The following is a 27883-nucleotide window of genomic DNA, read 5'->3' on the forward strand; positions in this document are numbered from 1 at the left end:
AACATATAACAACATCTATTACGGGGGGAAAGGGAGATTGCATGCCTCTGGCCCCTCTCTTTGGCAGGGAAGCAGGTCTCTCCTCAAAAGTCCCAAGTATCCAACTCTCGCCGCCAGCAATAGGGTTAGGTTCACGAGCAACCAGTTTTTCAGGCAGCTGCGTCCCCTTTCTTCCTTCTTCGTGGTTCTTCGGTCACGGTGGCTTCCAACAGAACGACTCTCTGTGTCTGAAATCAGCACGGCGCTTTGGCACACCGCGGGAGGGGTAGACCACTGCACGGATTCCGAGAACCGCAGTCAGTAGGCAGAGGTTGGGCTTGAGGAAAAAAACCGTAGGCTGAGGGAGGGAGAAGGAAAGCAACTGCGTTGGCGGTGCATTCTGGGAGTTGTAGTCCCCGTGAGGGCGGCCTCCTCAAGGCTCCTGCGGGCTCTGCACTCCATCTCCCAGCAGGCCCCGCGTCGCAGAGGCGGCGAGCGGTGGGGGCGCCGAGTGACGAGCTGCCGCAGGGGGAGGGGGCCTGGGGCGGAGAAGCGCTGCGGACGCCGCGAGGAGACGTTACCTGCCATCTGCGAGGGGAGCCTCGGGACTCTCGGGCGGGCGACCGCAAGGGTCAGGCGGCCGCCGTACGCTCCTGTGCTCGACCTCTGTCCGCCTCAGGGGCTCGCGGCGTCCGCCATGGAAGCACATCCGGCCGCCTCCGGGGTCTCCCGGAGCCGCGTCCCCGGGTCCCCGGAGCGATGAGCGAGTAGGGACGCCCCACGCTCCGCCTCCCGCCCGCCATCGGTCGGCTGCCCTGAGAGGGACCGCGCGGGCCGGCCGCCGGCCGCGGGGCAGCCCCCGCGCCGCCCCGCCCCGTCCCGCCTCCCGGGGGCGCTGCCGGCGGGTGGGGGCGGAGGGCGTCCGCCGCTCATGCCGCCCCGGCCGCTGAAGCCCCCGCCGCGCCGCCCTCCCGCCTGCCCGCCCGCGCCCGCCGCCGCCCCGCCGCCCCCAAGATGTGGCACAACGTGGGGCTGACCCTGTTGGTGTTTGTGGCCACGCTGCTGATCGTGCTGCTGCTGATGGTGTGCGGTGAGTGGGTAGTTAACACCCGCCGACTCGGCTCCTCCTGCCGACTGGCTGGTTCTGTCTCTCGTTTTTAAAAGAGAAAAAAAGAAAAAAGACGACCTGGGTAGGCACGTGACGAAAATCCATCGGTTCTCTACTTGCCCCTCGGGAGTGAGCCCGGAGCTGGGTACCCCTGCCCACCGCGGGCCCGCTGGCGTCCCGCAGAGGAGGGAGCCGGGTCCAGCGTTGGGCGTGTGGACCCGGGATTAAGCCTGGCCGCCGCAGCGCCTCGATCGCCACCCTTGTCACAGATCAGCCCAAATCCTCACCTTGGCCTGTTTGCGAAGGTGCAGTGATCGGTTCGTCCTCTTTCTGTCTTTTTACGTGTTCTGACTCTCGATGATAAAGCGAGGGAGGTTTCATTACCTTCCTTGAACCAGAGGCAGAAGCAAGAGCTGGCTTTGCAGCACGCGTGAGGTTGTGTGCTTGAAGTTTAGGCGTAAGCTGAATTCCAAACAGCAGTGTCGAGACGAGGCAGAAATTAAAAAACACCGGCTATATTAAACTTCCAGGGTCAGGTAACCTAACTCTTAGTTCTGTAGTAATGGTGCTATTTTGTTTGCTGTGATTTTTTTTTTTTTTCCCCCTTCCCCTCCATGGAATGAGACGACGTGAAACTTTTTTTCTCAAGGTAATTTTAGCGCAATTGTAGATCTTTTTTTTTTTTCTTTCTAATACACTGTAACTGGTAGCTACACCCTCTTCTCCTTCTGCCCTCAATCTTTCCCAGCATCAGGGACTTTTCCAATGAGTCCTCTGTCGCATCAGATGACCAAAATACTATTGGATGGCATCACCAATGCAATGAACGTGAACTTGGGCAAAATCTGGGAAATGGTGGGGGACAGGGAGGCCAGGCATGCTGCAGTCCATGCAGTTGCAAAGAGTGGGACAGGACTGGGCGACTGAACAACAACAAACAACAGCAGATAGCCACAGCTCTCTTAGCAAAGGGACTGAGCAACTGTGAACATTTGGGAAAGTGTTTACAACCAGATGTCAGTGAGTTTGCTTTTTCATAATTATCATATTGAAGTATGGATTCAGGTTGATGCAATAATTGGTTAGTATTCAAAATACGGGGCTTATTCATTACCTGATTATGCACCAAGTGCTCAGCGTCAGCTGTGTTTGGAGACATTTAGGCATGTACATATATGTATATTTGTATTTATATACTTGTATGTGTATTTTAAATTTTCTTTCACATGACCATATACATGTGTATAGATAAACTTGTGTGTATATACTTGTTTGTATATTTTTAGTTTTCTTGCTTTTACTAAGGCTTAGAGCTACTAAGGTTAGAGCTAACTTCTAACTTACAAGCTTTTCTGATGATAAAGCAATTGGAAGGCCTTTCTCAACTTCCTGCCTGTGATGTCAGGATTTGGGGCTACTTGCAGATGTTTAGGATCCTTGAAATAAGGAAAACCAAATCTTTGTGGTTTGTGTGGTTATGAGGAAGGAGATAAACATACTCTCCTTTCTGATTTGAACATGCAAACTACCTGGAGATGGCCATGCACCACGTGAACCATACACCACTTCCTTGTTCTTCCGTTGCTAAGTCGTGTCCGGCTCTTTGGGACCCAATGGACTGCAGCACACCTGTCTGTCCTTCACTATCTCCCGGAGTCTGCTCAAACTCATGTCCACTGAGTCTGTGATGCCATCCAGTCATCTCATCCTCTGCCGCTCCCTTGTCATCATTTTATAGAGTATTTGCCAAACTTGCCTTTGAGACCTCAAAATTCCTATTTGCTACATATTCAGACTTGTTCTCTCAGTCTCTAGTAGCCGTTTGACTTAAATTCTACTCATTTTTCTAAAAGTACCCTGCCCTTTGACTTCAAAAAACAATGTGGAATGAGAGGTGAGGTGTGCCAAGTAAAAGAATGCCGTATTTTGATTGGAGTGGTCGAGACTAATAGCTATAAGAAGTAATCTGAGCACTTTTTTGTTGGGAGAGTGAATTTTGGGGTAGCTTCATGTTTTGACTAGTGGGGGAGCCTGGGGCTTAGGGAGGGGGAGGGATGGATCCTACCAGATTTGAGAGAAAACTAAGTCTGCTGTAACAATACAGACATTAAACCACAGAAATTAATTTTCTTACAGTCTGGAGGCTAGAAGTTCAAGCAGGGTTAATTTCATGGTTCAGCAGGGTTAATTTCCTCTGATCCTCTCTACTTGACTTACAGATGACCATCTTCTCCCTGTGTCTTAACCTTTCATCTGTGCGTGTGTCTATGTCCTCAGTTCAGTTCAGTCACTCAGTCGTGTCCGACTCTTTGTGACCCCATGAATTGCAGCACGCCAGGCCTCCCTGTCCATCACCAACTCCCGGAGTTCACTCAAACTCATGTCCAAGTCGGTGATGCCATCCAGCCATCTCATCCTCTGTCGTCCCCTTCTCCTCCTGCCCCCAATCCCTCCCAGCATCAGAGTCTTTTCCAATGAGTCAGCTCTTCGCATGAGGTGACCAAAGTACTGGAGTTTCAGCTTTAGCATCATTCCTTCCAAAGAACACCCAGGGCTGATCTCCTTCAGAATGGACTGGTTGGATCTCCTTGCAGTCCAAGGGACTCTCAAGAGTCTTCTCCAACACCACAGTTCAAAAGCATCAATTCTTCGGCGCTCAGCTTTCTTCACAGTCCAACTCTTGGCGTCCATGCATGACCGCTGGAAAATCCATAGTCTTAACTAAACGGACCTTTGTTGACAAAGTAATGTCTCTGCTTTTCAATATGCTGTCTAGGTTGGTCATAACTTTTCTTCCAAGGAGTAAGCGTCTTTTAAATTTCATGGCTGCAATCAACATCTGCAGTGATTTTGGAGCCCCCAAAAAATAAAGTCTGACACTGTTTCCGCTGTTTCCCCGTCTATTTCCCATGACTATGTCCTAATCTTATGTAATAAGGGCACCAGTCATATTGGATTAGGGCCCCATCCTTATCAATTTATTTAACCTTTAAATAAACCTTTAAAGGCTTTGCCTCCAAATACAGTCACATTAGGGATTAAAAATCAATGACCTGGGTCTGCCCCAAGAAATGCATAGCCTGAAAGAACTCTGACTGGTTCTTTCACATAGTGAATTCTGATTTTCAAATTTCAGGTTCCTTAGGGAGGTCTTCCTTCTCCTATCTGTTGGTTGTACTTTCTTGCCTCTCATTCTTTCTAAAAATATTTTCCACTCCTACTATTCACTGAAACTGCTGTTGTCAAGGTCAGTAGCAAATGGCCTCTGTATCACCAAGTCCATGGTCACTTTTGAGTTCTAATTCTATTTATCCTCACAGACTCATTCTGTACAGGTGAGCATTCTTCCCAAGAAGCATTTCTTGTGGCTTCTGTACACTCTACCTTCATGGTGTTCTTCCTACCATAGTGGTTAATTGTTTTATCTTTTCCTGTCTTCCCATCCTCTAGAATTTAACTCTTTTTGACTAAATCTATGATAGGAAATGTTTTACATTATTCCCAGTACATTCATAAGTATGTAAATTACATGTATCAATCAGTTTATATGTACATGTATCTGTCTACCTACCATTGCTCTTATCTCTGAAATAAAAATTTTGCAGACTAGGACTTGGCCATTACTCCATGAGATGCATGCTATTTTCTACACTCCTATAATACATTGTGTTATAGTAAAAATAAATGTATATTTCTGTTTTCACCTTCCTTCCATTCTGTCCCTTATCTTGTTCTAAAGATTTAAATAGTAACTGTAAGTAATGACTAGCATTGATATCTCCAGCTATCATGACTCTCCCGCACCCTAGGTTCATGCCTCAGTACTCTGACTTGGAGATCTAATAACCAGCTCAAACTAAACACATCTAAAACAGAACTTCATTTCTACAACCTGTTTGTTCCTCCCTGCTCACATGTTATCAGCAGCCAGGGACTTGGGTGTCATTCTTGGATTTTCCCTTCCTTACAAATACTCCATCTGAAAGTCACTTCAGTTTTGTCTCTCTCTTTTTTTTTTTTTTTTTTTTTGCCTTCCAGTGTTACTGAGCTATAATTGACATACAGCACTGTATAAATTTGGAGCTTCCCAGGTGGCTCAGTAGTAAAGAATCTGCCTGCAATGTAGGAGATGAAGGTTTGAACCTTGGGTTGGGAAGATCCCCTGGAGAAGGGAATGGCAACCCACTCAGATATTCTTGCCTGGAGAATCCTGTGGACAGAAGAGACTGGTGGGCTACAGACCATGGGGTCACAAAATAGTTGGACACACCTGAGCGACTTAACAACAATTGTAGAGATCTAAGGAGTGCAACTTAATTGATTTACACACATCATGAAATTATTATCATAGTAAGTTTGGTGAATATCCATCATCTCGTAGATATGGAAGTAAACAAATAGAAGAAAATTTTTTCTAGTGATGAGAACTCTCAGATTTACTCACTTAGCTTTCATATAGAACATACATCAGTGTTAATTATATTTGTCTTGTTGTACATTATGTCCCTAGTACTCTTCTTATAACTAGAAATTTATCCCTATATTCAATCCCATCCCTCTCCTTCCCATCAGCCACAGATCTGATCTCTTTTTCTATGAATGTGTTTGTTTTTAAGTACTAATTGACCTACCATACTGTTAATTCCTGTTACAGGATATCGGGATTTGATATTGATATACATTTCAAAGTGATAGCCATGAAAGTCTAGTTGTATCTGTCACTGTACAAAGATACTATATAGTTATTGACTTTATTCCCCATGCCGTACAGTTCATACCCATGACTCATTTACTTTGCAACTATAAATTTGTACTTCTTAATCTCTCTCACCTATTTCTCCCTGCCGCACCCCTCCTCCTTTGGCAACCATGTTTGTTCTCTGTATCTATGACTCTGTTTATGTTTATTTATGGTTGTTCATTTGTTTTGTTTTTTAGATTCCACCTGTAAGTGAAATCATAGAGTGTTTTTCTTTCTCTGGCTTATGACACTAACATAATACCTTTTAGATCTATACAGGTTGTTACAAATGGCAAGATTTCATTTTTTAACCCCTATGGCTGAGTGATACTCCACTGTATACATATACTTACTCTTTGTTATCTGTCCATTTCCCTTTGCACCGACCATCTCAGTTTCAGTCTGGTTGTCAGTTTTGTCTGTGGTGGTTTGACTCTTTGGCCATGGCACTCAGTGGTACAGAGGCTGGCTATATTTTCTGTGTTTGTTTCCTCCAATGAGAGTGTAAAGCTCAGTGGGGACAGGGGCCTTCTTTGGCTTGCTCATTGCTCTGTTCCTGGATCTTGGAGAGTAATGCCTGACATGTAGAGGGCCCTTGTATACTTGAAGTAGAAGTGAAGAAAGATTGCTCTGTATAAATTATTAAATTCCTATTAGAAACACACTCTTAAGTGTAGTACAAACCCAGGTTGTCTCAAACTGGATAACCCTTGTTTTACTCAGTAACATACACTTAGTGAACTCTTACGTTCAGGTGCTGTGGTGGAGGTCATGAGTATTCAAAAATTAATAAAGCACAATCCCCAGTATACTTTCTTAAATGTCTGGTAGAATTAATTTAGGCCAGGACTTTTCTTTGGGGGGAAGTTTTTAATTACAAACTCAGTATCTTTCATTTGGGTTAATGTTGGGCTATTCCAGTTAACCTGTTTTTTCTTTTTTTTTTTTAATTTTTTATTCCTTTATTTCTCATGTGTTCCCCATCCTGAACCCTCCTCCCTCCTCCCTCCCCATACCATCCCTCTGGGTCGTCCCAGTGCACCAGCCCCAAGCATCCAGCATCGTGCATTGAACCTGGACTGGCATCTCGTTTCATACATGACATTTCACATGTTTCAATGCCATTCTCCCAAATCTTCCCACCCTCTCCCTCTCCCACAGAGTCCATAAGCCTGTTCTATACATCAGTGTCTCTTTTGCTGTCTCGTATACAGGGTTATCATTTACCATCTTTCTAAATTCCATATATATGCGTTAGTATACTGTATTGGTGTTTTTCCTTCTGGCTTACTTCACTCTGTATAATAGGCTCCAGTTTCATCCACCTCATTAGAACTGATTCAAATGTATTCTTTTTAATGGCTGAGTAATACTCCATTGTGTATATGTACCACAGCTTTCTTATCCATTCATCTGCTGATGGACATCTAGGTTGCTTCCATGTCCTGGCTATTATAAACAGTGCTGCGATGAACATTGGGGTACACGTGTCTCTTTCCCTTCTGGTTTCCTCAGTGTGTATGCCCAGCAGTGGAATTGCTGGATCATAAGGCAGTTCTATTTCCAGTTTTTAAGGAATCTCCACACTGTTCTCCATAGTGGCTGTACTAGTTTGCATTCCCACCAACAGTGTAAGAGGGTTCCCTTTTCTCCACACCCTCTCCAGCATTTATTATTTGTAGACTTTTGGATCGCAGCCATTCTGACTGGTGTGAAATGGTATCTCATAGTGGTTTTGATTTGCATTTCTCTGATAATGAGTGATATTGAGCATCTTTTCATGTGTTTGTTAGCCATCTGTATGTCTTCTTTGGAGAAATGTCTATTTAGATCTTTGGCCCATTTTTTGATTGGGTCATTTATTTTTCTGGAGTTGAGCTGTAGGAGTTGCTTGTTTATTTTTGAGATTAGTTGTTTGTCGGTTGCTTCATTTGCTATTATTTTCTCCCATTCTGAAGGCTGTCTTTTCACCTTGCTAATAGTTTCCTTTGATGTGCAGAAGCTTTTAAGTTTAATTAGGTCCCATTTGTTTATTTTTGCTTTTATTTCCAATATTCTGGGAGGTGGGTCATAGAGGATCCTGCTGTGATGTATGTCAGAGAGTGTTTTGCCTATGTTCTCCTCTAGGAGTTTTATAGTTTCTGGTCTTACGTTGAGATCTTTAATCCATTTTGAGTTTATTTTTGTATATGGTGTTAGAAAGTGTTCTAGTTTCAGTCTTTTACAAGTGGTTAACCAGATTTCCCAGCACCACTTGATAAAGAGATTGTCTTTAATCCATTGTATATTCTTGCCTCCTTTGTCAAAGATAAGGTGTCCATATGTGCGTGGATTTATCTCTGGGCTTTCTATTTTGTTCCATTGATCTATATTTCTGTCTTTGTGCCAGTACCATACTGTCTTGATAACTGTGGCTTTGTAGTAGAGCCTGAAGTCAGGTAGGTTGATTCCTCCAGTTCCATTTTTCTTTCTCAAGATCGCTTTGGCTATTCGGTTTTTTGTATTTCCATACAAATTGTGAAATTATTTGTTCTAGCTCTGTGAAGAATACTGTTGGTAGCTTGATAGGGATTGCATTGAATCTATAAATTACTTTGGGTAGTATACTCATTTTCACTATATTGATTCTTCCAATCCATGAACATGGTATATTTCTCCATCTATTAGTGTCCTCTTTGATTTCTTTCACCAGTGTTTTATAGTTTTCTATATATAGGTCTTAGGTTCTTTAGGTAGATATATTCCTAAGTATTTTATTCTTTTCGTTGCAATGGTGAATGGAATTGTTTCCTTAATTTCTCTTTCTGTTTTCTCATTATTAGTGTATAGGAATGCAAGGGATTTCTGTGTGTTGATTTTATATCCTGCAACTTTACTATAATCAATGATTAGTTCTAGTAATTTTCTGGTGGAGTCTTTAGGGTTTTCTATGTAGAGGATCATGTCATCTGCAAATAGTGAGAGTTTTACTTCTTCTTTTCCAATTTGGATTCCTTTTATTTCTTTTTCTGCTCTGATTGCTGTGGCCAAAACTTCCAAAACTATGTTGAATAGTAATGGTGAAAGTGGGCACCCTTGTCTTGTTCCTGACTTTAGAGGAAATGCTTTCAATTTTTCACCATTGAGGATAATGTTTGCTGTGGGTTTGTCATATATAGCTTTTATTATGTTGAGGTATGTTCCTTCTATTCCTGCTTTCTGGAGAGCTTTTATCATAAATGGGTGTTGAATTTTCTCAAAGGCTTTCTCTGCATCTATTGAGATAATCATATGGTTTTTGTTTTCAATTTGTTAATGTGGTGTATTACATTGATTGATTTATGGATATTGAAGAATCCTTGCATCCCTGGGATAAAGCCCACTTGGTCATGGTGTATGATCTTTTTAATGTGTTGTTGGATTCTGATTGCTAGAATTTTGTTTAGGATTTTTGCATCTATATTCATCAGTGATATTGGCCTGTAGTTTTCTTTTTTGTGGCATCTTTGTCAGGTTTTGGTATTAGGGTGATGGTGGCCTCATAGAATGAGTTTGGAAGTTTACCTTCCTCTGCAATTTTCTGGAAGAGTTTGAGCAGGATAGGTGTTAGCTCTTCTCTAAATTTTTGGTAGAATTCAGCTGTGAAGCCGTCTGGACCTGGGCTTTTGTTTGCTGGAAGATTTTTGATTACAGTTTCAATTTCCGTGCTTGTGATGGGTCTGTTAAGGTTTTCTATTTCTTCCTGGTCGAGTTTTGGAAAGTTGTACTTTTCTAAGAATTTGTCCATTTCTTCCTCGTTGTCCATTTTATTGGCATATAATTGTTGATAATAGTCTCTTATGATCCTTTGTATTTCTGTGTTGTCTGTTGTGATCTCTCCATTTTCGTTTCTAATTTTATTGATTTGATTTTTCTCCCTTTGTTTCTTGATGAGTCTGGCTAATGGTTTATCAATTTTATTTATCCTTTCAAAGAACCAGCTTTTGGCTTTGTTGATTTTTGCTATGGTCTCTTTTGTTTCTTTTGCGTTTATTTCTGCTCTAATTTTTAAGATTTCTTTCCTTCTACTAACCCTGGGGTTCTTCATTTCTTCCTTTTCTAGTTGCTTTAGGTGTAGAGTTAGGTTATTTATTTGACTTTTTCTTGTTTCTTGAGGTGTGCCTGTATTGCTATGAACTTTCCTTAGGACTGCTTTTACTGTGTCCCACAGGTTTTGGGTTGTTGTGTTTTCATTTTCATTCGTTTCTATGCAAATTTTGATTTCTTTTTGATTTCTTCTGTGATTTGTTGGTTATTCAGCAGGGTGTTGTTCATCCTCCATATGTTGGAATTTTTAATAGTTTTTCTCCTGTAATTGAGATCTAATCTTACTGCATTGTGGTCAGAAAAGATGCTTGAATGATTTCTATTTTTTGAATTTACCAAGGCTAGCTTTTTATGGCCCAGGATGTGATCTATCCTGGAGAAGGTTCCATGTGCGCTTGAGAAAAAGGTGAAATTCATTGTTTTGGGATGAAATGTCCTATAGATATCAATTAGGTCTAACTGGTCTATTGTATCGTTTAAAGTTTGTGTTTCCTTGTTAATTTTCTGTTTAGTTGATCTATCCATAGGTGTGAGTGGGGTATTAAAGTCTCCCACTATTATTGTGTTATTGTTAATTTCTCCTTTCATACTTGTTAGCATTTGTCTTACATACTGCGGCGCTCCCGTGTTGGGTGCATATATATTTATAATTGTTATATCTTCTTCTTGGATTGATCCTTTGATCATTATGTAGTGACCTTCTTTGTCTCTTTTCACAGCCTTTGTTTTAAAGTCTATTTTATCTGATATGAGTATTGCTACTCCTGCTTTCTTTTGGTCCCTATTTGCATGGAAAATCTTTTTCCAGCCCTTCACTTTCAGTCTGTATGTGTCCCCTGTTTTGAGGTGGGTCTCCTGTAGACAACATATGTAGGGGTCTTGTTTTTGTATCCATTCAGCCAGTCTTTGTCTTTTGGTTGGGGCATTCAACCCATTTACGTTTAAGGTAATTACTGATAAGTATGATCCCGTTGCCATTTACTTTATTGTTTGGGGTTCGAATTTATACACCATTTTTGTGTTTCCTGTCTAGAGAATATCCTTTAGTATTTGTTGGAGAGCTGGTTTTACACTTTTACACCCAGATAACCGAGTGGTGGGGAGGCGATAAGTCGCAGCATTGGCGCTCGCCAAACACCTCATCACTTGAGCTGCTCGGACCTGGGAAGAGCACAAAACTCAGGCCCAACTGAGTCTGCGCCTCTGAGGACTACCCGAGTGCCTGAACCTGAGCGGCTTGGACCTGGGAGGTACATGCAACCCAGGGCCAGCCTCGGATTGTTCCCGGCAGAACAACCTAGAGCCCGAGCAGTGTGGGCAGGGAGGCTAACGCGCCGTGAGCGGGGGCAGACCCAGTGTGGCTGAGGCACTGCGAGCGCACGCCAGTGTTATTTGCTTGCAGCATCCCTCCCTCCCTCCCCACAGCGTGACTGAACAAAGAGAAGAAATACAGCTCCACCCATCAGAACACCGACACAAGCTTCCCTAACCAGGAAACCTTGACAAGCCACCTGTACAAACCCACACACAGCGAGGAAAAGCCACAATAAAGAGAACTCCACAAACTGCCAGAATACAGAAAGGACACCCCAAACTCAGCAATTTAAACAAGATGAAGAGACAGAGGAATAGCCAGCAGATAAAGGAACAGGATAAATGCCCACCAAACCAAACAAAAGAGGAGGAGATAGGGAATCTACCTGATAAAGAATTCCAAATAATGATAGTGAAATTGATCCAAAATCTTGAAATTAAAATGGAATCACAGATAAATAGCTTGGAGACAAGGATTGAGAAGATGCAAGAAAGGTTTAACAAGGACCTAGAAGAAATAAAAAGAGTCAATATATAATGAATAATGCAATAAATGAAATTAAAAACACTCTGGAGGCAACAAATAGTAGAATAACAGAGGCAGAAGATAGGATTAGTGAATTAGAAGATAGAATGGTAGAAATAAATGAATCAGAGAGAATAAAAGAAAAACGAATTAAAAGAAATGAGGACAATCTCAGAGACCTCCAGGACAATATTAAACGCTACAACATTGAATCATAGGGGTTCCAGAAGAAGAAGACAAAAAGAAAGACCATGAGAAAATACTTGAGGAGATAATAGTTGAAAACTTCCCTAAACTGGGGAAGGAAATAATCACCCAAGTCCAAGAAACCCAGAGAATCCCAAACAGGATAAACCAAAGTGAAAACACCCCAAGACACATATTACTCAAATTAACAAAGATCAAACACAAAGAACAAATATTAAAAGCAGCAAGGGAAAAACAACAAATAACACACAAGGGAATTCCCATAAGGATAACAGCTGATCTTTCAATAGAAACTCTTCAAGCCAGGAGGGAATGGCAAGACATACTTAAAATGATGAAAGAAAATAACCTACAGCCCAGATTATTGTACCCAGCAAGGATTTCATTCAAGTATGAAGGAGAAATCAAAAGCTTCTCAGACAAGCAAAAACTGAGAGAATTCTGCACCACCAAACCAGCTCTCCAACAAATACTGTTTTTTCTTGATTGAGCTTTTGAGTTTGTGTTTTTCAAGCACTGTGTCTGTTTAATCTGAATTAATATTCTCTCATCATTTAATATCTGTAGGATCTGTGATGATGTCTTCTCTTCGTGGTATTGTGTTCTTTCTTTTGCTTATCGTCAGTCTGGCTAGAGGTTTATGAATTTTATTGATCTTTGAAAGAATCAGGATCTTTTTGTTTTACTGATTTTTTTATTTCTTTTTTGGGTGGGATCAAACCATTTTATTGAGGGGCTTCAGGGGAAGAGCGAAAAGCTGGGAGGACAATGACATCTGACATCCTTCTCTGAGTCATCTGCCCAGCTCCTCAGCTGCTGAAAGGCTGATTTTTTTATTTCTTGTCCAAATTTTATTTCATTGGCTTATGTTTATTTTCTTCTATTTGTTTTGATTTTAATTTGTACTTCTAGTTTCTTATGGTAGAAACTTAGATTATTGATTTTAAACTATTCTTATTTAAAAAGATAAAAATAGATATTTAATGATGTAAATTTCTTTTTAAGTATTTTGATTTTTTTTTAGAAAAAAACTTTATTTGGTTCAAAATATTTTTTAGTTTCACTTGTGATTTCTCCTTTGAATTGTGAGTTATTTAGGACATTTCTTTTTTTCCCCCTATATATCATTTTATCATTTTCTAGTTACATTTTATTATAGTGAGAAAATGTATCTTGTATCATAGAATTTAAGAAGGTTTACACTTAATGGGCTTCCCTGGTGGCTCAGATGGTAAAGAATCTGCCAGCAATGTGGGAGACCTGGGTTTGATCCCTGGGTTGGAAGATCCCCTGGAGAAGGGAACGGCAGCCCACTCCAGTATTCTGGCCTGGAGAATCCTGTGGACATGTATATATGTCCATGGGGTCACAAAGAGTCAGACACAACTGAACGACTTTTACTTTCGCTCTTAATGAGACTAATTCATGGTCTCTTTTGATGAATGTTCCACATATGCCTGAAAAGAATGTTTGTTCTGCTGTTATTGAGTGGAATGTTCTGTACCTGTCAGAACTTGGTTGATAACATTGTTTGATATTCAGTGTTATCACTGTGGTTGATAGCATTGTTCAGCAGTTCTGTTTATCAGCTATTCTGTAGGAATCTTAGGAGCTCTGAGATGGGTCAACTGGTGAAAGTCATTAAATCCTTAAGTTTATGGTACTTTTGGTGTGTATTGAGGGTGGGGGTTGGAGGATGGAAGTTGAATAGTTTGTGTGGGGTTTCTACTCTGTATTCTAAAACATAGAAGAAGCAGAAGAAAAAGTAGATAAGCCATACATTTTCCTTCCTTAAGGAACACTTGTCGTGGGAGGAGGACTGTTATTAATACAGTGACAGATGGAAGTGAATGTGAAATCCTAAAGCAATCACCCAAGAGAGTGCAATACTGAAGAGATAGTATAGTAGAAAGATGTAAAAATTATATGTTCACGTTGCTTAAAAGGGCTTCCCTGGTGGCTTAGATAGTAAAGAATCTGCTCGCAATGCAGAAGACCCAGGTTTGATCCCCGGGTCAGGGTTGCTTAAAAATGTCAGTGACAGTGGTAATGACCCCTTGTCTGTAGAGTTTGCCCTAGGTGGGGAAGAGACTACAGCCTAAGAGATGGTGACGATGGCTAACCTTTGATGAGTAATTTATAATATACAGGCATTCTCCTTAGCATGTGACACATATTCATTCTCTTTATTACTGTATCGTCTCTTTGAAAGTGTGTGGTGTTGTCTGCATTTTATAGACGAAACTGAGACACATAGAGGTTAACTTGCTCACATTTCAAGTGAGTTGTTGAATTAGGATTCATAGCCAAGCAGTATGGGTGCAGTATGCCTTTGAATTAAGAAATTGAAGTGGTAATCCAGTTAACAGTAAGGATGGAAGGTGGCGCTGGGAATGTAACAAAGGAAGTAGACAGGAGAGGGTTTATTAGTGTAGAAGCCACAGTAGGGGAGGGCCATCATGCTGCAATACCCTGTTTTCCACCTGCGGGGTGGGGAGGGGATACAGTACCCCTTATGGAAATATGAGCATCAGGAAAAGGAAATGTCGGACGGACATACTTTTTAAAGGTGTCTTCCAGCCAACGAGGTAGAGATTCCTTCCTGAGGTTTAAGAAAGGGATAAGTATGGATGAAAAATTTAGTCATATGTAAGAGAGCTCATATTTGGATCTATGGGAGTGTTGTGATAACTGAAAGGAGAGGAAAATTTTAAAAAAAGAAGAGGTTTTAAAGGGAATTTTAAAACTGTCCTTCATTTTCTGGATAACAGGGATTGAGGTGTGGAGGTATTTTGGTTTGACATTGTGTTGGATCAGTGATGGTCCCCTGTGTGTCTTTACAAAAGAGACATGCAGTAGAGGGAGCTTTGTGGGAAGAGTTGAAAGAGCAGGGTTCTGTTTTCACTTTGCCTGTGTCTTGGCCTTGGACATACTACCTTAGAAGTGAGCCTTAGCTGCCTTCTGTGTAAAAGGGAAAAAAGGTTACAGGATGGAACGTGGAAAAGAGCTTTATACCAATTGAGATTGGTATTGAGCCAGTCAGCTAACCATTTAGATATCATCATGATGGTGGGATTAAGTTAAGACTGGAGAAATGAATCCACAAAGATAGGAATTTTTTTCTACTGCACCCAGGCTTTTTGAACTAGAAAGATCTTGGGTAGGAAGTCATGTTCTCATTTCCTAATTAGTGTTTTGTGTTTTAGCCATACTTTCACTATGAAAATATGAGAAATTTGATGCACTTAAGGAAGAAGAGAACTGGAGAAGGAATGGCAAACCCCTTCAGTATTTTTGCCTTGAGAACCCCATGAACAGTATGAAAAGGCAAAAAGTTAGTACACTGAAAGATGAACTTCCCAGATTGGTAGGTGCCCAACATGCTACTGGAGATCAGTGGAGAAGTAACTCCAGAAAGAATGAAGAGTCAGAACCAAAGCAAAAACAACACCCAGTTGTGGATGTGACTGGTGATGGAAACAAAGTCTGATACTGTAAAGAGCAATTTTGCATAGGAATCTGGAATGTTAGGTCCGTGAATCAAGGCAAATTGGAAGTGGTCAAACAGGAGAGGCAAGAGTGAACATCAACGTTTTAGGAATCAGCGAACTAAAAGGGACTGGAATGGGTGAATTTAACTCAGATAACCATTATATCCACTACTGTGGGCAAGAATCCCTTAGAAGAAATGGAGTAGCCATCATGGTCAACAAGAGAGTCCAAAATGCAGAACTTGGATGCAATCTCAAAAACGACAGAATGATCTCTGCTCATTTCCAAGGCAAACCATTCAATATCATGGTAATCCAAGTCTATGCCCTGACCAGTAATGCTGAAGAAGCTAAAGTTGAACGGATCTATGAAGACCTACAAGACCTTCTAGAACTAATACCCCAAAAGATGTCCTTTTCATTATAGGGGACTGGAATGCAAAAGTCGGAAGTCAAGAAACACCTGGAGTAACAGGCAAATTTGGCCTTGGAATACAAAATGAAGCAGGGCGAAGGCTAATAGAGTTTTGCCAAGAGAATGCACTGGTCATAGCAAATACCTTCTTCCAACAACAAGAGAAGATTCTGCACACATGGACATCACCAGATGGTCAACACCGAAATCAGATTGATTATATTCTTTGCAGCCAAAGATGGAGAAGCTCTATACAGTCAACAAAAACAAGACCAGGAGCTGACTGTGGCTCAGATCATGAACTCATTATTGCCAAATTCAGACTTAAAGAAAGTAAGGAAAACCATTAGACCATTCAGGTATGACCTAAATCAAATCCCTTCCGATTATACAGTGGAAGTGAGAAATAATTTCAAGGGATTAGATCTGATAGAATGCCTGAAGAACTATGGATGGAGGTTCGTGACATTGTACAGGAGACAGGGATCAAGACCATCCCTAAGAAGAAGAAATGCAAAAAAGCAAAATGGCTATCTGAGGAGGCCTTACAAATAGTTGAGAAAAGAAGAGAAGCGAAAGCAAAGGAGAGAAGGAAAGATACACCCATTTGAATGTGGAGTTCCAAAGAATAGCAAGGAGAGATAAGAAAGTCTTCCTCAGTGATCAGCACAAAGAAATAGAGGAAAACAATAGAATAGGAAAGACTAGAGATCTCTTCAAGAAAATTAGAGATACCAAAGGAACATTTCTTGCAAAGATGGGCACTTAAATAAAGGACAGAAATGGTATGGACCTAATAGAAGGAGAAGAGATTAAGAAGAGGTGGCAAGAATACACAGAAGAACTATACAGAAAAGATCTTCAGGACCCAGATAATCACGATGGTATGATCACTCACCTATAGCCAGACATCCTGGAATGTGAAGTTAAGTGGGCCTTAAGAAGCATCACTATGAACAAAGCTAATGGAGGTGATGGAATTCCAGTTGAGCTATTTCAGATCCTAAAAGATGATGCTGTGAAAGTGCTGCACTCAATATGCCAGCAAATTTGGAAAACTCAGCAGTGGCCACAGGACTGGAAAACGTCAGTTTTCATTCCAATCCTAAGAAAGGCAATACCAAAGAATGCTCAAACTACCACACAATTGCGCTCATCTCACATGCTAGTAAAATAATGCTCAAAATTCTCCAAGCAAGGCTTCAGTAGTACGTGAACCGTGAACTTCCAGATGTTCAAGCTGGATTTAGAAAAGGCAGAGGAACCAGAGATGAAATTGCCAACATCTGTTGGATCATCAAAAAAGCAAAAGAATTCCAGAAAAACATCTACTTCTGCTTTAAATCTTTGACTGTGTGAACCACAACAAACTGGACCAGACCACCTGACCTACCTCTTGAGAAATCTGTATGCAGGTCAGGAAGCAACAGTGAGAACTGGACATGGAACAACAGACTGGTTCCAAATAGGAAAAGGAGTACATCAAGGCTGTATATTGTCACCCTGCTTATTTAACTTATATGCAGAGTACATCATGGGAAATAGCAGGCTGGATGAAGCACAAACTGGAATCAAGATTGGAGAAATATCAATAACCTCATATATGCAGATGACACCAACCTTATGGCAGAAAGTGGAGAACTAAAAAGCCTCTTGATGAAAGTGAAAGAGGAGAGTGAAAAAGTAGGGTTAAAACTCACATTCAGAAAACTAAGATCATGGCATCCAGTCCCATCACTTCATGGCAAATAGATGGGGAAACAATGACAGGCTTTATTTTTGGGGGCTCCAGAATCACTCAGATGGTGATTGCAGCCATGAAATTAAAAGATGCTTACTCCTTGGGACCAACTTAGACAGCATATTAAAAAGCAGAGACATTACTTTGCCAACAAAGGTCCATCTACTCAAGACTATGGTTTTCCTAGTAGTCATGTATGGATGTGAGAGTTGGACTATAAAGAAAGTTGAATGCCAAAAAATCGATGCTTTTGAACTGTGGTGTTGGAGAAGACTCTTGAGAGTCCCTTGGACTGCAAGGAGATCCAACCAGTCCATCCTAAAGGAAATCAGTCCTGAATATTCATTGGAAGGACTGATGCTGAAGCTCCAATACTTTGGCCACCTGATGTGAAGAACTGACTCATTTGAAAAGACCCTGATGCTGGGAAAGATTGGGTGGGAGGAGAAGGGGACGACAGAGGATGAGATGGTTGGATGGCATCACCGACTCAATGGACATGGGTTTGGGTGGACTCCGGGAGGTGGTGATGGACAGGGAGGCCTGGCGCATGGGGTCGCAAAGAGTCGGACATGACTGAGCCACTGAACTGAACTGGTGAGCTCATTCCTCTGATTTGCTGATCCTGCCCTCTTCCATGGTGATGAGTTACTTTGAGCCTTTGTTTTCTTATCTAGAAAATGGGGGTAATGATTCCTAGTCTCACTAGTTCAGAGGGCTAATGAGAGTATTAAATGAAATGTTGAATGTAAAAGCACTTGGTGAACTGAGAACTCTGTGATTACAACTGTCCTCTGGGTTTGTGGCGTGTTGATGGTGATGGTTCATTATTCGGGTTCAACTGCCGTTGCTACCCTTCTGCTGCCAGCACATGTATCTTGCATTGTTGTTGTGTTAGCTGCTCAGTCGTGTCCAACTCTTTTCAACTCCATGGATGTAGCCTGCCAGGCTCCTCTGTCCAGAAATTCTCCAGGCAAGAATACTGGAGTGGGTAGCCATTCCCTTCTCCAGGGGATCTTCCCAACCCAGGAATCGAACCTGGGTCACCTGCATTGGCAGGTGGGTTCTCTACTATTTGAGCCACCAGGGAAGCCCTTTATCTTGCATAGAAAGGCAATATACAGTGCGTTTTCATGGAATGCATCCTCTGAACTAATGCTTGGGTACTGGCACACGCAAGTTGAGAACTTCTGTGCTTATCCCAGGATACACAACCTCTGTTGCCAGCCCGTTTATCTGACACACAGACTTGCCTTTTAAACTGTGAAAAACTGCAGTACTTGTTTAACAATTAGTATACATTTTTGACTATAAGTGCATATAATTTTGTTCAGTCCTTCTCCCTACCCCTTCTTTTTGTTATCCCTCCCTCCCTCCATCCATTTTTCTCTTAGAATCCCAGGACAAGATAGGAGACCCATGGTCTATAGAATAAAAATAGGTACAGAGTTTCTGGTGTCTGCATATCAGGTTTGGGTGGGAGGAACTGTATGAGCTACACTTCTACAAGAGGCCCTGTAGGCATTTATTCTTGCCTAAAAAATCTCATGGACAGAGGAGGCTGGCGGGCTACAGTCTTTGGGGTCGCAGAGACTTAGTGACTAAACAGCAGCAGCAGAGGAACTATGAGTACATGTGTGTTACGAATATTTCACCTCTCTCCTGCGCCTCCATTGCTTATCCTTTTCTCCTTTTCCTTGGCCACTTGCTGTACTTGATCTGCTGTAGCACTCATATTTCTTCTTCACGTGACTTCTCTTTTCCGCACCTACCTGTGCATCAGAATCATCTAGGGAACTTAGAAAGGATGAGCAAGCACAATTCTGGAGACTGATTTGCAGGGTCCGGGTGAGTCGCTGGGAATCTCAAGGCTCCCGAGCAGAGCATGGTGAGTAGCCAGTTTGAGTGATGCACAGTGTGGTCATCACATGTGTAGGGTCATTCCATTGGACAATAAATAAATGCTTTCAAAATTGTTTTCCACTTAGATGCGTTCTTCTCCTTAAAAGGGAGAATAGGACTTCCAGCCTCAGCAAATCCTACCTCACCTGGAGGGAATGTGATGTAGAAAGACAGTCTGTAGTGAACAACAGTTTGGCTATAAATGATCCGTAAAGAACATTTCCTCACAGTACCTGTCCAGAAGTTAAGAAGTTTGTTGTGGTTTAGTCGCCAAGTTGTGTCCAATTCTTTGTGACCCCTGGACTGTAGCCCGCTGGACTCCTCTGTCCATGGAATTTTCCCAGCCAGGAGTACTGGAGTGGGTTGCCATTTCCTTCTCTGGGGAATCTTTCTGGCCCAGGGATCGAAATTGTGTCTTCCTTGTTGGCAGGTGAATTCTGTACTGTTGAACCACCAGGGAAGCCCACAGAAAAAGCTGTTTTTATTTCCAGGTCTAATGAACATAGCCAGTGACTATTAGCAGTTTTATCTGGCACTGTAGTACCTCTCTTAACTTTTTCTTTGTTAAGTCACACTTTTCCAATTTACCTGTTGGGAGTTTTAATAGTGGTTCTTTTTCTAAAATAAATGTTGTGTGGTTGTGTTTCCATTCAAACTGCTTGGCATTTTGAGTGTCATCCTCTGTTCAGACAGTTAACGCTGATGAATGGTCTGTTGCCTAAGCACCAGCTCTTCCCGGCTCTAAGTGCCGGGAGATAGAACCCCCCTCCCCTGCCGTCTCCTCAGAATTACAGCTGTGTGAGAACTTAGTCTTTACTTGGAGAATAACCTGTGGACTTCCCCGAATCTAGCGAATACCCCTGCAGTTCTTGGTTGTTCAGGTTCACCGCTACAATTCCCTTTTTAACTTTGATTTCTCACCCTGTCATTACAGTAGCCATTGAGAAAGGCAGCACAGTGGATGTTTCTTTGGCCACCCAGAGGATGGGCTCCACATCTGTATTAGGGAGAATCCTCTGCCTCATGATTTTTCGTGGGAAGCAGTATCCCTACCTACATGCTCTTCCATTTGCAACCCTCACTCCACCCAGGCAGAATAGGGAAAAATGAGCTGCTTTTCAGGTTTGCTTAACTGCGGGTGAAGGTAATAATAAAAGAGGTGTGACATGCTTTAGCTGGTGTGGTGGGGAGGGGAGTGTCGTGTGTGGAGGCTGTAACTTGCTACCCCAGCCCCTGGAGTCTCTCTGATTGGCTGCCGCATTCTGAATTTTGACTTCAGATTGAATCCTTTACATTGTTTGGTTGCTGGCAGTGATTTTTTTTTTTTTTAAGTCTTTTGTTTTGGATGTGTTTTATTAAAATTGAGAAAGAGTTTGTAATCTCACTGAATGGTCTTTTATTTCTATCTCCCGAGACTGACTGCTGAAGCGGTCTTCAGTTCCTTTCTTGCAGACTCCTATGCTGGGGGACTTGACTTTCTCTGAACCATCCCAAGGGCAAGAGTATTTTATGGTGGGAGCCCCACTGATGACAGTCCTTCCCTCTTCGGTCAGAAGAGTTCCAGTTACTTCCCTTTACATTCTAAATTTCTGCTCATTTTATACCTAATAGCCACTGTTAGAATCTTGGATCTTTATGAGGTCAAGACTATCATCATCATTGATTGAGCTTGCTTATAATTTTCCTGATGGTAAATTCACCTCCATAACATCTATTTAGCACTTAACTTTTAGGTTGAGTTCTCAGAATTAACCTGAGAGGTTTTCCTTAGTATCTTGAAATCCCCTGGGCTTATTTAAGCCAATTAATGGTATTTGGGTATTTAAAACAAGAAGTCTACAGAGTTCAGTTCAGTTCAGTCGCTCAGTCGTGTCCGACTTTGTGACCTCGTGGACTGCAGCACGCCAGGCCTCCCTATCCATCACCAACTGCCGGAGTCTACCCAAACCCATGTCCATTGAGTCGGTAATGCCATCCAACCATCTCATCTTCTGTCGTCCCCTACTCCTCCTGCCCTCAATCTTTCCCAGCATCAGGGTCTTCTTAAATGAGTCAGCTCTTTGCATCAGGTGGCCAAAGTATTGGAGTTTCAGCTTCAACATCAGTCCTTCCAACGAACACCCAGGACTGATCTCCTTTAGGATGGACTGGTTGGATCTCCTTGCAGTCTACAGAGTATGCATGATTTACTTGTTGGTTTCTGATATTTTTCTCCTGATTTTTCTGATTGTCAAAACATTTTTCTATGTCCACTGTGGAAAAATTTTGATATGGACAGAAAAGTATCATAAAAAAGTATAGGTTCCCCCGATTGACCTATAGATTCAATACAATCCCTGTCAAAATTCTTGCAATTTTTTCCCCCAAAATTGACAAGATAATTCTAAAATGGCACATGGAAATGGAAAAGACTCAAAATAGTCTTGAACAAAGTTCGTGAACTTATACTTTTGATTTTAAAACGAAACACAAAGCTACTATAATCAACATGATGTAGGTATGGCATAAGGATAGGCAGATCAATGGAATAGATCTTTGTGACGCCATGGACTATACAGTCCATGGAATTCTCTAAGCCAGAATACTGGAGTGGGTAGCTGTTCCCTTCTCCAGGGGATCTTCCCAACTCAGGAATTGAACCCAGGTCTCCTGCATTGCAGGTGGATTCTTTTACCAGCTGAGCCACAAGGCAAGCCCAGAAATAAACTATAACATTTATGATCTTTGGAATTTTGACAAAATTGCCAAGACAGTTTAATAGAGGGATGAATAGTCTTTTCAACAAATAGTTCTGCAACAATTTAGTATTCACATGCAAAAGGATTAATTTGGATCTTTTACACCAAAGTTAAATAAAATCAATCAAAGACCTATGTGTAAGAGCTAAAACTAAAAACTCTTAGAATAATGCATAGGCATAAATCTTCATGACCTTGAGTTAGTGGTTCCCTAGATATGGTACCCAGAAGCATAAGCAACCAAAGAAAAACAAAACAAATGGATTTCATCAAATAAAAACTAACTTAGGCTCCATCATAATTAAAGAACTGTCATACTTCAAAGAACATGATCAAGACAACGAAAAGACCAGCCCACAGAATGGGGAAAAAATGTTTGCAGATCCTATTTCTGATAAACAACTGGTATCAAGAATATATTTAGAATTCCTACAACTCAATAAAAAGACAAGCTGATTATAAAGTGGGCAGAGAGGTTTAATAGACATTCCTCCAAAGAAGATTTACGAATGGCTAGTAAACACAAGAAAGATATGTTCAGCAAGTTTAGTCATTAGTGAAATACGATCACAAAAGCCACTATGATACACCATTTCATACCTGCTAGGATGACTATAATAAAAAAGGTGGAAAATTGAAAGTCTTGGTGAGGATGTGGAGAAACTGAGAGCCTCTTACATTTCTGATGGGAATGTAAAATGGCACAGCTGCTTTGGACAGGACTTTAGCAATTTCACAGATAGTTACGTGAAAGTTACCATATGACCCAGCAGCTCTACCCCTTGGTGTACAGTGAACCCTCGAACAACACGGGTGTGAACTGTGTAGGTCCGCTTATGTGTGAATTTCTTGCCCTGAATTCATACTGCAGTTAAGTGCATGATCTGAGGTTGAATCCTTGGGTGTGGAACCATGGGTATGGTGGGCCTACTGTAAAGTTGCAGATGGATTTTCAAAGGTGAGGGTCTAACCATGGCCTTGTTCAGGGGTCAGTTGTTATATCCAGGAGAAGTGAAAATATGTTAGTGCAGAAGTTTGTGCACTTGGTCATGGGCATCCCGTGTAATCCCAGAGTTTGTCTTTATGCCTTGTCCATAGTAAATGCTTGATAACCGTTTGTTACATAAATTGCAGTCGCTTACACATGTAGATTATGCCTCCTATTTTGTGGTGTACCCCTGACACAGAGTTAACTGAAATGCTCTCAGTTGATAATGCTGGGCGTAATAATTTTTCTGAATGTTTTTTATCTCTCTTTAGGTTGGTATTTTGTTTGGCATCTTTTTTTGTCAAAATTCAAGTTTCTTCGGGAACTGGTGGGAGACACCGGATCCCAGGAGGGAGACCGTGAGCCTTCAGGATCTGAGACCGAAGAAGATGCTTCACCGTCTCCGCACAGGATCAGGTCCGCTCGCCAGAGGAGGGCCCCTACCGATGAAGGCCACTGAGCCAGCCGGTCCTGTGATAGCGAATGACCAAGGGTTCTGGGAGTCTCTGTCTGTAATGATGGGGCTTTGCAGTTTGCTAAAGGAGTGAAGAACATTCATTCTTGGATTCTAAGTCCAGTTCAAAAAAAGATTTACATGTAAGCCATATGCAAATAAAGGGAATTTCAACCAAATCAGACGGTTGCGGATTTCATCGTTAAGATAATTTTTGCTTATATGCTTAAACATATATACTTTTTATTTGACCCTTGGGCTTCTTTTCTTGCACTGGTATTAATCTGATAAATATTACAGGCTTGAAAAACCATATTTTATTAATGTTAGTTCTGTGCCATGTTTCCCCTCCCCCCTCCCCGCCCCCACATCATGCCTTGTCTGAAATTGGGATATATCTCGTGGTTACAGTCAACCAGGCAACAGTCATGATGTAATTACCCTCGCCTGAGCACATGTGGACCTCAGGCTTGTCATAGCATCATTATTGGTTGTTGGTATCAAATGTGTCAGGTTTAACTGGCTTTTAAAAATGTCTTCAAAAAGATTACACTATGATTCAGCCTTGAAACGAAAAGTCATCGTGTATGCAGAAAAGCACGGGAACAGAGCAGCCGGGCGTGCGTTCCATATCAGCGAAGCAAATATCCGTCGCTGGAGGAGCGACCGAAATTCCATATTTTCCTGTAAAGCCACCACAAAGTGCTTTACGGGACCTAAGAAAGGAAGATACCCGCAGGTAGACGAGGGTGTGCTACATTTTGTCAGTGAGACGCGTGCAAAAGGATTGCCTGTCACACGCCAAGCAATGCAGCTGAAGGCCGGAGAAATTGCCAAAGCCCTCGGAATAGACGAAGCGAAGTTCAAAGCCACCAGAGGCTGGTGTGATCGATTCATGCGTCGAGCAGGACTGTCCTTGAGGTGTCAAACCTCATTGCGTCCAAAGCTCTCCGCTGACGCTAACCAGCGGGCGGTGCCCGAGCGCCGTTTAAAGCGGTGCTCTATCACCAGCGCTCTTGAAGATGCCCAGAGGGGTGTGGTCTGGAGGAACGCAGACGCCCATCTGAATGATTCCGAAGAGTTAGACTCAGACTACGACGTTATAGTCATCACTTAACCAGCTTATTTCATCATGCACTTCCTGGATGTGTGCACAAAGGTTGATGCGATAAATACCTGTTTAAAAGCTGTGTTTGACTAGACATTCTGCAGAATACAAAAGCATCGTGTCGTAGTTGAATCGGCTGTGTCTCTTCTTGGTGGTATTTATGGTGCATCTTACCGTCGATGGTATCTTAGGGAAAAAGAAATAGTCTGTAAATTTATTTTTATTCCTAGGATAGCAACTATTTATTGGGGAACTTAATCCTGACTCTTACCATATCGTTAAAGTAGTTATCCTCTGAGACACATTTTGAAGCATCCTGTTCATGATTCTAGAGTAGAAGTGTGGGGATCTGGGCTCTGTCCTCTTCCTTCAGAAAGGGTAGGCTTCATTACTCCTTGCGCATGGGAGGACTTCACGCTCAAGGCAGGTGCTGAGGAGATACTTCTTCACAGACAGCAATTCAGCGACAAGGCCTCCGAGGCGCTGGGAACTGAGAGAGCGGGTGAGCATGCCTGCTTTACTGTAAAATGGTTCTTGCCCTGTTCCCTTGTTTGTCTTCACTGAACTTTGGACTGAGTGTTTCCTGGGGAAGAGAGCTATGCATTAAAGAACTTTCCCATTTAGTGTTGCCTGCTTTATATGAGAGTGAATTGCAAAGCCAACTTATTTTATTAATCTTAAGTTCTTTTTATTTTAAATGTTTGTTTCTCAAGAACTAGTCATTACAGAATATCACCTCTAATTTTGACTGTGTAATTTTGTTTGATACCTCATACTCCATGCTGATAGTTTTATTAACAGTTCATCTGCTCTGCCCCGAGTTGATGAACACCTGTGCTGTCATTGTGGCCCTTTGCATGTACTAAAAGGGAATTTACAGAGTTTAGCTTTACTTTCAATATTTGCTAAGGGGAGCGGTCCCCAGCAGCTGAGAGCGGGGCACCGTCTTTATTTCCTTACTGGATACAGTTTTCTGTCTGTGTGAGTATATTGATCAGGCATTCATTTTAATGCTTTCATACTAGCTAAATATCACATTAAAGTGCTCATCAGGTAGGGGAAAACCTCATGCTTCTTGGTGCTGGGAGGATATTTGAATTGGATTTTTTGCAGGCTGATATTTGGAACTAAGGATTCTGCTTTGTAGTGAATGTCTTAGGTTAGATAATAGTTGCTGACCAACTTTTTTAGTAGCTGGAAAGCTTCCTATTGTGTCAGTATTAAGACTGATGCCAACATAACCCCTAAAATATGCAAGCTGCTAAGCTGCTAAGTCACTTCAGTCGTGTCCGACTCTGCGACCCCATAGACGGCAGCCCACCAGGCTCCCCCATCCCTGGGATTCTCCAGGCAAGAACACTGGAGTGGGTTGTCATTTCCTTCTCCAATGCCTGAAAGTGAAAAGTGAAAATGAAGTCGCTCAGTCGTGTCTGACTCTTCTCGACCCCATGGACTGCAGCCTACCAGGCTCCTCCGTCCATGGGATTTTCCAGGCAAGAGTAGTGGAGTGGGTTGCCATTGCCTTCTCCAAAATATGCAAGGGTCATCCACAAATTAATCCATGAAAAGATATACATGTTGGTATTATTTATTAATATTTATGCTTTTATGGATGTCTTTAAAAATAGAATTTTAAGAAATATTCTGCTTAGCTTGCTTGGGAAGTATGCCCAAAGCATATTAATAGCTCACACTTTGCCATGTTTTAACTCTTAGGAAAGTAAAAAGAAGTTGCTGCTGCCAATATGAGAATTCTACAAACTAATTTCTTTGTTTGAAACATTTTTTCCCCCTGTGCACCTCTTTTCCTAATAGACTCACCATAGTACATACTTCTAAGGCCACTGAGAGAGGCAAAAGAAATCATTACCACAGAGTTACCTGTGTGATACAGTGTTTTTGCTTTTCCTGTTTTAGTGTTTTTGTAGCTGAACTTACTGAGCTCATCATAAGTGCATTTTCAGTTTCTTAGTAGTCTGTGGTTGATTTTGAAGCTTGGAGGGTTCAGAGCATGAAAAAAAAAAACCAAGTATTAGTCTTGTCTGAATTCTAAAACGAGGGGACTCTGGTGGGTGCTTTCATTTCTGTCCAGCCAACCACTTACAAATCGTTTTTCTTCTTTTGCCTCTGAAACTTCTGTGAAAATTGCATGTATCAAATTTATTGGTAGCATTGCTCCGATTTCAAGGCCAAAAGACACTAAATATTTGTGTGACGCTGTTAAATAAAGTTTTTAAGATTTACATTCATCCAGTGGGTCTCTGTAGTGATGTTTTGTGGTGGATAGCCAGTTTACATGCTGACCCATTTCTTTAATGTTATCGGATTTAAAAACAACTTCAACCTGTCATTTTAACTGAAAGTTGGGAATATAGTAAGTAATGGTTTCACCAAATAGGGCATTTTAAACCAAAATGTGTGGAAAGATTTGAAAGTAGTGCATTTTTACTTTTTAGAGTTCCATGCTGCAGTATGTTTAAATTCAGTTTTTCTTAAAAGCTGTGTTTTAATAACATGTAACCAGTGTAACGTTAGCTTTTGACTGGTAAACTTGAAGTGCTTTTCTATTTCAGGTTGACTTTAAAAAGCCAATGAGCAGTACTCAGAGGTTATGGATTCTTAAGCAATTAATGGAGTAGTATTTTGATATGGAGTCTAAAATGAAAGCACCTTGTATTGTCTGCTTTTAAAGTATTCTATAGTTTTAACTTAAAGCGTAAAGAGTAACATTTTATCTTATATTAATAAAAATTAACATTTTTCACTTATTAATGTACATGTGTCACTTGCTTCATGACCAGCGTTTATTACCCTTTAAGTTCTATGCATAACCATTCACCAAATACTGCTGCTCTGGTTTCTTGAAGGAAATGGTCTGTGCTATGCTATGGTATGTTGACATCTTGCTGCTTGACAAATAGGTTTATAAGGAATTAGAACTGTGTGTGTTCATAATGCCTTTGTATAACGAGATGAGGAGTCCGTGTAAATGTTATTCGCTGTGAAACAGTTACTCGCTGTTAAAACTGGTCAACACTATGTCTAAAGCTTCTGTGGTTTGTCTGTATGATGTCACTTTACAAAGAATAAATTAAAGTGAAAACAA

At 41.6% G+C, this 27883-nt stretch overlaps 1 protein-coding gene across 1 annotated transcript; it reads left to right on the forward strand.

The window, feature by feature from the left end:
- The first annotated feature begins 369 nt into the window (after positions 1–369).
- On the forward strand, positions 370–27879 carry SMIM13 (small integral membrane protein 13). Its single transcript, XM_005905494.2, has 2 exons — positions 370–1069; positions 23488–27879. The coding sequence occupies exons 1-2, from the start codon at positions 994–996 to the stop codon at positions 23673–23675; spliced, it is 264 nt and encodes an 87-aa protein (XP_005905556.1). The 5' UTR covers positions 370–993; the 3' UTR covers positions 23676–27879.
- Positions 27880–27883: the final 4 nt, after the last annotated feature.

Source organism: Bos mutus, chromosome 23 (assembly GCF_027580195.1).
Source record: "Bos mutus isolate GX-2022 chromosome 23, NWIPB_WYAK_1.1, whole genome shotgun sequence".
NCBI classification, from domain to species: Eukaryota; Metazoa; Chordata; class Mammalia; order Artiodactyla; family Bovidae; genus Bos; species Bos mutus.

Excerpts from the sequence above, each read along its gene's own strand:
- SMIM13 (XM_005905494.2), top strand. The coding sequence starts at position 994 with ATGTGGCACAACGTGGGGCTGACCCTGTTGGTGTTTGTGGCCACGCTG. Across the intron at positions 1,070-23,487 it reads GCTGCTGCTGATGGTGTGCG|GTTGGTATTTTGTTTGGCAT; the intron begins GTGAGTGGGTAG and ends ATCTCTCTTTAG.